The sequence below is a fragment of the Apteryx rowi genome, unplaced genomic scaffold (genome assembly GCF_003343035.1).
Source record: "Apteryx rowi isolate R43461 unplaced genomic scaffold, aptRow1 scaffold_309, whole genome shotgun sequence".
Taxonomy (NCBI): Eukaryota; Metazoa; Chordata; class Aves; order Apterygiformes; family Apterygidae; genus Apteryx; species Apteryx rowi.
This window is the reverse complement of record NW_020449519.1, coordinates 890,961-905,226: the sequence shown is the minus strand read 5'-3', so window position 1 is coordinate 905,226 and position 14,266 is coordinate 890,961. Positions and strand designations below refer to the sequence as shown.

Below are 14,266 nucleotides of genomic sequence, written 5' to 3'. Positions count from 1 at the left end.
CTGAACTTTTTCTGAGAAATATTCACCCTAACCAAACTTTTTTGATTACGTGGTGAAAACAGTGGTCTCTACTTTTTTTAGTTAATCAATCAAGTGTAACAGTTGTGTTCAGTAGACAGAAAGAAACTCTAATATTTATCCACAGTACAGAAAGAGTGTATGAAATTTTAGTAGTAACCTTTTCATACTGTATTGCCAATTTGTTTCATCCCTGTTCAGAAAGATCACTCCACTTATCAGAAAGTTAGCCAATGCTGCACTGGCATGGAACACCACCACCAAAGGAAGTACTTAGGTTCTTGAAGTACAGTTGTTGGGGGTTTTTTGATCATTCCTACATCTGTATATATCTTGGCATACTGGAATCCAATAGCAGCATTAGATAGGGTTGGGTCAGCCTTTAATCATGATTCATCTTTTATTTATATTGTACTTTCAATCAAGAAGTCTTGTTAAGAATTTAGGTATGTACTTTGAAACATATGCAAATACACTTTCCTGTAAAATAAGCTATTCCCTTTTCTATTCTAACAAAAACAGTGTTGTAAAGAAAAGTGCTGTTATATAGTGTTTTTTTTTTTTCCTGGAGTAGACTTAATCCTTATTTTGATTATCTCTTATTCAATGTTGGAACAATTCTAAGTTATCAGCTAGTCCAGTAGGAAAAAATACACATGACAATAGCCCATGATTCAGTTTCTTTCAGGTTTACTGTTGCAAAATTATCATTAAATATGTATTTGTTTACCAGTCTAAAATTCACTTACACCATTGTGAAAGAAATGAGAATGGCAATGAGAAAAGTTTGTTAATCTTCTAAATGGACTGTTCCACTATTTGCTGCTGTCATTGATAAGGCAGATAAACTTCACCTATTTGAAAGATTAGCACAGGTGAAAGATATGAATTTAGAAAAGTTTTTGTCTGTTATACAAAACAACATATTTAGCATAAAGATAAGATCAGTCTTGCCTGTGGAAAGTTTGTATACTTTGTATTCATTTCTTCTCTGTAATCATTTTTTTACTTTTAAATTTGTTTTTATGTATAAGAAAGGATCAATTAATTTGCTGTTCTATAAAAATTATTTATATTTTTGAACAAAAACATGTAATCTATTTCATGGCTGGTAAAGAGAGTTGTAGATCCTTTCCAAAATGAAGAATAAAGTTATTTGTATCTATTTGTACTGAAAAGGTTATCAAGTAGGTTGTCTATCTATCCTTAAAAAAGAGGTACAGCCAATGTCTGCAGCTAGGGAAAGGAGGACAGACTCACAAGACTACATTTGGGGGCATAATAGAATCTTGTAGGTATGTCACAATGACAAGAAATACATCTACAATCAAAAAATCACCTGATAAATGTATATAAATATAATTCTAGCATATAATTCTACAAGTTTTTATTTATTGATCTGAATTTTCTAGTAAACCTGAGTGCACTGTCAAATGAATAAATTAATTTGACACTATGTATCCTTAATGACCTAAAATGATTCTAAAATATCTGTCTGTTTTAGCTTTCTGCAAGTCAAAGAATTTATTATATACAGTGTTGAGAAGTCAATTTAAAGCAGGCTTTGCAATAAAGGAAAGAAATGATGCTTCATTTGTGGTAAAAATAACTGAATAGCAAGAGGAAAGGCTCTCAAAGGAGAAGATACAAAGGCTTGTTAATCTTACTCAATAACAGGATCAAAAGAAATGACAAAGTATTTTTCTGAATTCCTAAATCAACTTTTCCTATTGTTTCATTATTCATTCTCCCTGTGGAGAAAGAAGCAGGAAAATAGCTGCATCCCAATTTTTCAAAGGGACGCAATAGGAATTAGCATTTTGTTCACACTTGTTTGCAATGAAAGGACTCTGAATTTCTTTATATTCATGGCAGAAATAGAGCAGTTGATCCCAGGTGAGCATGTAGGTGTGTATGCCACTTATCCCAGAGCAGGCTGGCCCCAGAATCAGCTCGCAAAAATTGTTTCCAAATGCGTCCAGAATTTCTGTGCAAAAGCTCTTGGAAATGGTTGCACTGCATTTGTCAGAAATCGTGCTTTTATTATTTTGGTGTTCCTCAGCCCGCGCAGGCTGCTGGGTTGGATGCCCTGAGGCACCTCTGTAGTGCACCTGGAATCGCTGGCTCTCTTCCCAGCAGGTTTCTGGGAATGGCAAACACTGCAGTGGCCCTGCTCCCTCTGCATGGCTGGGACTTTAAGAGCTGCTAAGTAGACTTTGATGTGTAGTTTGAAATACCTACCAATAGGGTAGGATTTATAACTCTTGCTGGCATGTTTGACAGTCATATACAGCTGTATTTTGCTCTTCCCTACTTACAGCTCAAGCACACTGTGATGTGTTTGTATCAGAGAATAATTTATACAAGTGGATGCGCTGTGTTCATATCTGATTCTTAAGTGTGAATAATGAATTCTAATTCAGTGTCTTTTTTAGTTTAGCTTCTCTTTCTGTTACAGAATAATAATTACTCATGATAGTTACACAAAACCACACTTAATTATATGAAATGGTACCACTGATGTCCTGATTGTATTTAACAGTATGTAATAATTCTAGTAAAACAGAAGTGCAGTCTTTATGTATTTAAGAAGAAAAAAGTGTAATCTCTGCCCACTGTCATGATAACTTAAGAAATTTAGTACCATTTGTATGTGGATTTATTTTTCTGTAGAATCCATTAATGAACTTCAAAATACAAGTTCCATCACCCATTTTAAATGTGTCTGTGTGTTAACTATATGGTAGTACAGCTMTCCTACTGCAAAATACCCAAAGGATGTTAGGTCTGGAAATTTTATTTTCTTTGAATGTCTTATCTGTCATCATGAACAATAACCACTTACTGAGCTTAGGGAAAGCTACATTTTTGTCTTAGCTTTTCTTCATGAGGGGAGTGCCCTGCTTGTACATACTAGTACTCTGTGAGATAGATTTTAACCATGAATCAGAAAACATATAGTAGGTGTAAGACACGAAATAAAATCGATACATTTTTATGAGGCATGTCACTGGTTAAGTGACAAAAAATATTCTGATAGTCACTGAAAAAGAAAAGTCAAAGGTACATTTGAACCTGTCAGTTCAACACATTCCTGTCATCCCTTTAGGGGATATCATACAACTTGACACCAACATTTAAGCTTTGAAAATTATGAGCTCATCTATTTCAAATGGGATATCACATGTTCCCAAGCCTTTGCCATTACTTATAATAGAAGACGGAATGATCACTTTTGTCACATATTGATAGTGAATAAGATCTTTCTTTTTCTTTTCTTTTTTTTGTTTCAGAATGAAGAACAAATTTTGGTATTTTGAATTTGGCACTTCGGAAACTTTCTCAGCCACCTGTAAGAAGCTGCATGAATCTGTAGAAATAGAAGTAAGAAACTAATTGTTGCCTTTATCCTTGAAATGTCACTAGTTTGGCTGAAATGCAGGGAGCAGGGGTGCAGACTGCCTGAATCCAACAAGGCAAAGCAGTGCACATCCTTTCGACCCTATATTCCAAAATATTATTTTTAACATGTCTATTTGTAGTGTAGCCCTGAACACTGGGACAAAGTTCAGTTTGATGATTAGTGAAGTCTTAATACTGTAGACGAGGTCAAGAGGTGAACTATAACATTAGAAATCAATAAGGAGTGCGGCTAGGTCAGATGGAAAAATGAAAGACTGTTGGAGGGAGTGAGAGCTGCTGCAGGATTAAAATAAAAAAAATCTTATTATTTCTAGGTCCCAAGTTTTTATAACCTTTAAAACTCAATTCCCTAAAATCGTACTTACTTTCCTGAATAAAGGTTAAAGAATATATATTTTTTGGAATCATTCCCCTTCATTAACTATCTTTTCTCTCTGCACAAGGGGTCATCTTTCCATTATACACTGAACATTAGCTGAAAAGACACGGGATAGTTACAGACAAAAAAGGAATTTAAAATAATGTACTGCTACTTTGATGCCTGACAGAATAAGTGGCTGCACTAGGTAAACTGTTTGGAGGGGACTGATACTTATAAATAAATGAAAAATGTGAAATGAGTGAAACTACAAACTTGAGAATTTAAGTTAAATAATGAAACCATTTCTCAAGAGGATTATGGTGCTTTGCTTTTCCAATAATAATGAGAAATTGCACGTGTCAATAGGGTGTTTGTATAGTAGTATAAGACAGCCTGAAAGGTATGGTAAGAGCTATTAGTCTGGTCAAAGCCTGCTGAAAGGCTTGCACTTAAGTGATCTGAAGGGACCATGGTAGTAGAATAGAGAAGGATACTGAGACTGAAATTGTAAGACCTGTGTTGCCAGAGACTTGCCTGTCTGTTGTTATGTTTCTTCTTAAAATGGAAAAGTATTTARATATGTTCCTTTAAAAACAAACAAACAAAAAATCTAATTTTGCTTTCCAAGACAGTGCTACATTTGAGTTTAAATACAGGTCTGAAAATACAGCCTGAGAAATATTTGATTAGTTATTGGAAGTAATGCTTACCTGAATTGATTGGATTTGATCTGAATGTCCTGCAGGTTAACTATACCTTTTGATTAAGTGCAAATTAAAGAGCAAGCTTTCCCAAGAAAATATTTATACCCAGCTAAAATTTTACATAGCTTGACACTTAGTAAGAAAAGATCTTCTTTAGCCATCTACCTGTAACCATTGGATGAGTGATGAAATGTTGTTAATGTCCATTTGTAAATAAATATGCATACAAATTCATGATGTTGCTGATACCAGTTTTATTTTTATTAACAATTAATACCAATCACATTATTACATTGCCAATATTTAAGATATATTTATTAATATTACATTGCCAATATTTAAGATATATTTATTAATATTCATTTAATTTTTGCTGACCATTATCATTAGCCCTACAATTAGGAAGGCAAGCAAATCATATGGGACATAGTTTCCAAAATTTTTACAAAGAGTGTTAGGAGAAAGTTATTTACAGACATTATTATGAGTAAATTACATTTAATCAAGCAATTCTCATGAATATGCTTGTATTTAACGTTTCTCATTTTTTTATTATAAATACTTGGGTGAAATGCTGTTTTCATCTGGTTTTTAACCTGCTGCCCCTTGCTTGGGGTTCGGGAGTGTTGCTGTAAATGAGAGCTTGATGAATTGCACCGCATTTCACTCGGAATAAAATGCACACAGAGCGCATATGCTCTACACCCAAATTTTGAATGAACAAAACACATTAAGATTAAGGATCTGTATCTCTGAGCTGGGAGAACACAATGAAGAATTCTGCAGGCAATTATGTGTTCAGCCATATATTTGATTTCTAAACTGAGTAAGCTTGGTTTTCCTGATATGCATCCATGTGTCTTAAGTCCTGTATTTATTCTTCTGTTTGAGAAGCAGAACACTAAATCCACCTACTAAATTCTGTATTTAAGATACAGAAAAAATCACCTATTTGGTAACGGGCAAAGTAGCGTAGACTAAAATATTATCCAGAATAAGGGATGTTTTCCCAAATCGGGATCTAAAAAGGTGATGAGATAATCATAGGTTTTAAAGGAAAAAAATAGGGCTTTTTTTTTTTATCATAATGTGTCAGTAAATGAGGCTTAAGACTTTACAGATTACCAGTTTACACTTTATTTCCACTTCAAAAAAATAAGTAAGGTGTGTGAAGCAGACTTAATTAGACTAGGCACAGATCCAGCATAAGTGGAGATGGTATGGTACATACCTGCAGGGCTGTAAAAGCATCATGTGACCAGAGGAAGTTTAGGATACCACCTGATATTAACAGGTGGGGAAAAGAGGTTATATTCTCTCGCATGCTATTGCATTTGTTTAGACAGCAAAGCTTTTCAGCCGTTTTTGGGCATGGCTATGTTCTCAACCTAGAGAAGATCTAAATATTTTCAATACAATGAATGAAGTGTAAAAGATAATGCCAAAAAGGGGACTGTGGCCAGTCACCCAAAAAAGAACGAGAAGCACTGCTGTTTATTTCTAACCCAAATAGGCACGCTCTGCATTTTAAGAGCATGCTTTTATATTTAGCAGCATCTTTGTATTCCTTGAAACAAAATAAAGGAGCAGAACACATCTGCGTTTTGTTGCTGTAGCATATGGATGTGTTAGGACAGCGCAAGCTACCTGTAGTGCAAACTTCTCATCTGCATATGAACAAAAGAAATCTTCCTTTACTAATTCTGGAAGTTACGCATCACTGTGGGATTCTGAGGCCTAGTCAAATAATTGTCTTAGTGTACTACCTGCTGTGTTCAATATTGAGTGAAAATGGAAGCCAGACCCTGCACCATCGTATTTCACAATCCTTCTTTTATTTAAATAATCCCAGTCAGTTTGGGGGATGCCAGACCTTTATAAATTAACAGCAGGGAAATACCAAAGGTGTCAGATTGCATATTTATCATCTTTCTCGTGTAATACTTAAATATGTATCAAGAAGTGACTGACATAAATTAGGCAGATTTCAGAAGCCACAGGCCGTGGCTTGTAGAGGACCCCCTTCTGCTTGACATTTCATCCTTGTCAAAGATCAAATTATTTTAATTTAGGCTGCAAATTATAAGGAATGAAGACTTCTTTGTGGGAATTCCCTGTGGTAATCTGACTTTTGTTGTTACTGCTGCTTGTCAGTGTGCAAAAGATATAATATGCATGCAAATAAGGTTAAAAAATATGTACTATCTAATTATCCAGCCAGTACATTCCACTTGAAGACAGTGGGAGGCCTGACACACAGTATGTGTTTGATTCATTGAGGCCTGCAGGGTATTTACACAAGATTACTTTTAATTATGAAATTAATATCTGTTTATCTAGAATGTATAGCAGTAAGTGAGCATACACATGAGCAGAATTTTTAGTAAAATAAATCATCTCAATATTTAATACATATAAAATATAGGGAAAAGTACAAATTTGCTTCCAAAATAATAGTGAAGAACTATGCCATTTTTATTTTTAAAAAAACTGTGATTAAAAAGTTACACTTTCAATTACATTTGTTGCCACAACTGCCAACTCATTTCCAGATGTGTCTTTTCATTGTAAAATTTTCTCTGTATAAATATAATCCACAGGTTTAAAATTTAATTCTTGAAGAGCAAATATGAAATGGAACCTAAATATTGAAATTGTTCTGTTAGAAGAATTAGAAAGATGCAGAATATGCATTAATATAGTTCTGATTTGTGATCTGAGTAAGTTTCAGAGTAAATGAATAAATATGTGTAGTTATTTGTGAGTTGTACTTTCCTTTGCTTTTTTAAAGCTATGATAAAAGCTTAAATAAACAGAGAGGAAAAAGTGCCAGTGACCCACAGAGCAGCATGCTGCAAGATGTCAGTGGACTATTACTCACGCACAGTTAATTATTTTTCCAGTTTTTTCCTGATTATTGTATATTGGAATTACAAAATAAGGCCCTTAATCAGTTTTGAATGCATGACTGGAGCCCCCACTGGCCTGAAGAACCCCTTCCAATGCTCAAGTCATACACTGAAGGAGTAGGAACTAATGCATTAAAATATGCTGTTATACCTAATAAGGTGTGTGACTTGCCAGGGTATCTCTGTGTTTTAGATATGCTGTGAGATGTGAAGCTAATTTACCTTTAATCAAGGTATAAGAATGTGACTCTTTGGACCTTTGGCTTAGATCTGGACACTTTGCCTTCCATATGCATATTCAAATATATTTCCAAACACAGTAACCAAAGTTGCATCTCTTTTCCCTGTGGAGGCTGTTCTGCCACCTGAGAAGGTGTCACGGTTTGTCTGCAAACAGGCCGGATAAGTTAAGGTCCATTCTCCTACAAGTATAGCTCTACATAACGTGCAAGTTTTGCCTTTGGGTTGACACGAATATCTATGTGCTGTTCTATGCTCTCACGGCCTGCTAAGACCCTTTTCCATGAAGCTATGTATTAAATATAACCAGAAATTCTATGATGTGTATGTAAGGATTTTTATATTCAGTTTCATGTGGAAGGGACTCAGATATTATAATGGCAAGTATCATTATAAAATCATAAGATAGACAATTAAGCTGGAAGAAGCAACGAAAAAACTACCAGTTATTACAATGGCAAATTTTGCAGTATAAATGTTTGTCTGCTAATAGCTGCAACAAATCCACAAATGTGTTTCAGATGGGTCAATGAATAAGCATCAAATAACAACCTGGCTCTACCAAATGGTCCCACACTTAATCAAGCAATCAAGGGCTGAATAGTAATTATGTTTTGCCTGCTGAATGAGAATCTATTCATATTTCATTCCTCCTTTCCAGATATAAATATATATTTTAAGTGTAAACCTTGAATAAACCATTAACAGTGCTAAGAGCAATGAATTGCTAAAGAAAGAAAAATATCTGGTAGGTAGAACATTCTGATTTTTCTTTCTCTTTTACTGCTTTCTCTCTCCCTCTCTCTTTTACTCTTTTTCTCTCCTTGCTAATCAGTGTGATGGAATTCAGCTAGACTTAATCAATATTTCTCTGGAAGGAATTGCCATTCTCAACATTCCAAGCATGCATGGTGGGTCAAATCTTTGGGGAGAGACAAAGAAAAGACGTAGCCATCGCCGGACAGAAAAGAAGAGGTCAGATAAAAGAACCACTGTCACAGATGCCAAGGAATTGAAGTTTGTATGCCAAGGTAAGCTTACSGATTAATACAGGCTCTCTGGTTTCTTACAGTCAACTCTGTTATTTAATTGCAATTGCATTGCCTCTTGTCAAGAGTAAAGATGGACAGTTCTTAGCTATTTCTTTGTGTGTGTGCGTTTAGCTTTCTGACAGTAAGTAAGTGCTGGAGCAAAGACATGCTGACAATTGCAATTTATATACTTGCCAACCTGCCTTTCTTAGGATATCACATGTAAAGCAGACTAAGCACAGCATGTGGCACTGTTTGCTGCTATTATATTCATCTAGAAGTGCCTGAAGTTTTTGGAGTCAAAAAATGCTTGCTATAAGTGTCAGTATGCATAAAAAGTGGGGATAATCATGCGCCTTTTCTAACAAACTTTGTCCTAAGGAAACAGGCTGTGGAAAATTGCTTAATGGTAACAAGAAGCTGTCTATACATTTGATGCTACCATACTATGATGCTGTATGCAATCCTTGATAGTATACACTGTAGCTTGCATGGGAGTGATCCTTCCTTTCAGGGGTCATATACTTTCCTGATGATAAGAAGGATTTTCTCCTTAAATTTTATTACTAATCATAACTTCTGAGGAAACCCTACAATAAATAGCAGTCTCTACTATAGTCTGCAGAAGCTGAATAGCATGCGTTGTAACACATCATAAAACATCACAAGTTGCAGAGATTATGCAGCAATGGTTCTCTTCACACCAAGGGATCAAAGGACCAAACTTTTCTTCTCTTTACTTTCTATCCTGTGGAAAAGAGTATCTTTTGCTTCAGTGGTTACAACATCCATAGGCTGAATCAAGGTCAGGATTTTAACAGTTTGATTTTTATTTTAATCCTTTTTCTAGTTTTGGATAACTTATTTTTTGTATCCTATGAGCAGTAATTTTTAAGTCACTGTTTATGCCTTAGTTAATCACAATATGTTGTGGTTTTAATCTAGCTAATTTATTTAGATGAGATAAGTTTAGGAAAGCAGTAGTTTTCTATGGCCTGGAGACTGCAGTAAGTACTAGGACTCAAGGTTTGCTGTGCATTTTGGCAAGTTGCAGTATGATCTCCTTATCTCCAAGTAACTTACCAATACACACTGTCGACTGAAGTCTTATCAACTGCTAAGTTTCTACTACTTCTGCATATGCCACCATCCCTGTATAAAACCCCAGAATGCAAATAGCATGGACATCAGGTTTTAAGGACAAAATGATTTGTTCTGTGGATCCACTCCTATTGCGTATTGCAAAGAATAGCCTTCTAATTTTGCCAGCTAAAATAGGTACTCAGGTTAGAGTAAGCTTTTTCATCTCAGTATTCAAGAATATTGCTGAATAATGGAATTCAATCTATTTTAAGTCTAGGCTTATCAAAGAGCTTTGATAAATCTAAATCTATCCGCTGTGGAAACAGCTGACTTCCTGTCTCTTCTAAGGTAATATGATTCCTTTGCTAGCTTTAGACTAGCATATCCTAAAGTCCTATATTGTCTAACATGATTGTTTTCTTAGGTACATTAGGTTTGTGTATTTTTAGTTTGAAAAAAACATTGTACAAAATGTTAATGCCTGGTGCAGAAATATGTATTGCTGGATTGAGAACCAAGGTTAAATGCACACCTGTTTGTTAACTTCTGTTTGTTTATTTACATATTCTGAATAAATATCCTTTTCAGCTGGTTTTATGTCCAAATACAGCTTCTAATCACTCAGCTTAACTAAACACTATGCTTTCTAGGAGACTATAATCTAACATACCCATGTTTCCATACAGATATCTGTCAGGTTTATTCTGAAAATTTAATCCTTGTATTTGGGCCTTGAGTGGCATTTACATTCAGTTTTAGTCTTGTCAGATTACATCGCAACTGTATTTTATTGTAACTTTTTGCTTTTTTGGTTTTATAACTAGACCACAAATACCTGAATTGAAGTTTAGCATTCCAAGTGTGAGCCCTTAAATGGRATACAGGTTCAGAACATTGAAGCTGGCTCCTTGCTCTGGGCATTTAGCTGCCACGTAGCGCATCGCATTGCTCCTCTTGGAGCAGCCCTGGAAGGACTTGGTGACTGAGAAACCCAGAGCAGCAGTAAACTCCGCAAGGTCTCCCCCTGCTTCTGTGCGTGTTACCTGATATGAACGATGTGTGTATTGCATGATCATCACTGCAGGGAAGAGAACCAAAGTTATGACAAATCTTTTTCCTTCTTATATGATTGGGGGAAGGAAATGTTCTCTGAGCCTTCTCCCCTTGATTTCCTCCTCCCCCCCCCCCCCCCATTTACTGTGGTCAAACTATAGGTAGCACACTCGAGAGAAAAAGCTTGCCTTTTCCTTGCCTGCCTACTCAATAGCCAGACCACAGTTTGGACTCTTAAGAAAGAATAATTAGCTGGATATCTGTTTGCAAACAATCTGATTACATACACATAGTCTGAAAAAATAAACTGAAATATAGCAATTTAAAATGTGTATTCTTCATTTAAATACAAGAGTATTTAAATCCCTACTAATTTCATTAGGAGTTGTGCATGTATGGACAAGGTGTGTGTGTGTATCATACATATTTCCATCTAACAGGTAACTGACTGTGATATTTTCATATAAAGACATATATGAAAATATATTTGTACAATAAATTTATAATTCTTTAGAAAGAAAACCTTATTTAGCCATAGGATGCTAAATACTATTCTGTTCTTTAAAAATGACATCAAATACTGAAGTTTTCATTTCACCTCCTGTACAAAAGTATAAAGTATCTTTCAATAGATGCTATTAGGGTAGAAATCACATTTTGATTTTGTTTCTTTTAAATTAAAATTATATCATTATCGTTTCTCTTGTCCACAATCAATGCATAATAATAAATAAAATTAACTACACATATATGTTATAGTTTGTGCAGGTATATGATTTAGTTAGTATTTTCACTTTATGAATCTGCCACTTGCAGTGCAGTTTTTCTGTTGTTTTTTTTCATCTTTTAGTATGTACATATCTATGGAATATTTATCCACAATCAATTTTTTTCTAAGTACAGATCTCAGTTGTAACTGTGAACTATCCCTAAACATTATTTGGACAGGATTTTTGTTTGGATCTACACAAATATCGATAAATGCCAAAAATAAGTGTTTTAAAAAGATGAACATGCTACATATAAACTAAAGTATGAATTGAGACACATAAATGTAAATAACTGAGCTACTTGTCATTTGGAAATGACATCCAAAACATAAATTGAATCATGAAAACATGTCTTCCATAAAATGTACACCGTTTCTGTTAGGTGTTAAACAGCAAAATGATCTTCTTCTCAGAGATACTAAATAAAATTTTCAAGCTTTTACTTTCTGTATTTAATATTTGTGACAAAAGAAAATTATTGTTTTGAAACTTTGTCTACTAAACTTTTTGTTTAATGGAGTGGGATTCCTCTGGGGGAAATGTTGTTAGGCTTTGATTTGCTTTCATTGCCGAAGTGATCAGAACCCTGTCCGGAAATGGGATTTCTTCACTGGGTAATAGTCTTAAACTTTTATTGCAAAGATAGGTCTGTAACTTGTTTTGGATAAGTAGTTCCAGTCACCTCAGTGGACTCACTCTAGTCAAAGTTTATGAACATTACTATTAATGGATAAAGCCCTTAATGTATAAATATTTTGGTAGAAGAATATTTCTTCCTATTTATTTTGTACAGCACCAGGCATAGTGATACTTGACCAAGTACATAGCAAACTACGCAGGCCAGCTTGTTAGGGGAGCTGCAACAAGCTGTTATTCAGCAGTGTGCTAGACTAATAGACTAATTCAAGACAATGTGCATTCATGTCACAGCATCTAGGCATAAACCAAGCTTACCAGGATGATTCAATAACTCTGTGCGGAAATCTCAGTTAATAACTGCATTATGAATTTCTGAATGGAAATGCAGAAGTTTTAGGAGTAGAATAATCTGTATACAGACAGTTCACTACAGTCAAAAATAGGAGAAATGCAAACTGTGAAGGCCTTAGAGCCCTCCAAAACATCTGTACATAGTGGAAGAGGAAAAAATGCCATATTCATTAGGTATGAAATTCCATTCTAAAGAAAAATCTCTTTTCTAAGGAAAAGATAACCATTAACACATTACAGAGAAAAATAAAAATAGCTATTTCATAACTGGTCTGTGTTAGACATTCAGCTAYAGAAACAATATAGTTTAGCTGGAGCATCTAAGTAAAATCATTTAATTACTTGCTGCCTTGACGATCCTGACTAGGTATTTTAGGGTGCACATATGTATAGCTTGATGGAAACAAACAGTCCTGATAAAAGCCAATTCTACCAATTTTAGTAATCAGTGTTGTGGGTTATTTGTGCTGTTTTAGAGAAGGAAAAAAGGTAAATTAGCTTATGTTAATTATAATATCTTTTTAAGAACCTGTGGGAATATGTTTGATATTCAGAATTCCAGTAAGCAGAAATACATCTAACCAATGAAAACCAGTGACCAAATCAGTTGAACATCAAAAGAAATAATAATTACACACTGTCCTGAGCTAGGCTCAAAATCACTAAAATAGGCTACAGGCCGACATAAACACCCTCTAGTATTTGAGACAGCTTGCAAAACATTTATGGTCCTTCTGCAGGAAGAGCCTCTCCAAAAGCTGAGGTACATGTCTGTATCCAAAACAAAGATACAAACAGGGCATATATGGTGGGAATGCTTTGCTGGGTTCTATTTGTGATACTTTTGTGGAAAATAGCAGAAAAAGAACAGTGAAGCCAAGAAAAGAGGAAGCGGCATACACAGTAATAGAAAATCTCTTGGCGCATTTTTAAGAAAAAGTGAAGAGGAAGACAGCTTTTACAGTTGAATTCTGGCTATAAAACTGTTAGATAAGCAAAGAAAATGCCTTCTGCTTGAGTCTTCCTATATTTAACGGAAAAGATCTTTTGTCTTTAGTTGTAAGTAAGAAGACTGAAGACTGAAAAATCTAACTCTGGTGTTCCTTTCCTAATGAAAGTAACCCAAGAAGATCAGTATGTTGCATGTTGACTAACACATAGATCTGAAAAGACAAGAGAGGAAAAAAACTCCATAATAAACAGTAAAATAAGTTAAATTTAAAAGGGTTATGGAAGATCGTGTGTCTGAGTTCCTAGAAAAGGTAAAAAGGAAGCAGGATCTGTATGCATGCTTGTGTGTCTATTTTAAAAGGACTCTTCATTCACTGGTGATAGAAATGTAGGGTCAAAGCATTAAGTGTATGAAGTTCAGGAGAAGAGTCCAGTATTATTTCAGTGTAAGCTGCTATAAAACTCACATGGAACTTATTTCCAGGGTGTAAATTTAGGAAATTTCTATATGTAGCAAGTTACAGTGTTGCATGCATCTAAAATGCTTTGAATGCTTGGCTCACTCACCAATTCCATTTAATTATATACCTGGATTTCTTTGTTTGGAAATTAATGCAAAAGCCTCCTGGTATGAAATTTCCATTATTTCTCAAGTTTTGTTTAATTGCATCTTTTGGCCACTTTATTTTCTGTCGTTGATTGAAACCAGAAAGATATAGAAAATCCCCTGAAT

The 14,266-nt window shown here is 34.7% G+C and overlaps 1 protein-coding gene across 1 annotated transcript in view; it reads left to right on the top strand.

Moving 5' to 3' along the window:
• DGKB (diacylglycerol kinase beta) overlaps positions 1 to 14,266 on the top strand; it is a gene marked incomplete at its 5' end in the record, with an annotated part of 289,302 nt that overhangs the window by 199,130 nt on the left and 75,906 nt on the right. Inside the window, 2 exons of the mRNA XM_026070300.1 lie at positions 3,312 to 3,402; positions 8,491 to 8,686. Of these exons, the coding sequence (XP_025926085.1) occupies positions 3,312 to 3,402; positions 8,491 to 8,686 (287 nt within the window). The remainder of the gene's footprint in view (positions 1 to 3,311; positions 3,403 to 8,490; positions 8,687 to 14,266) is intronic.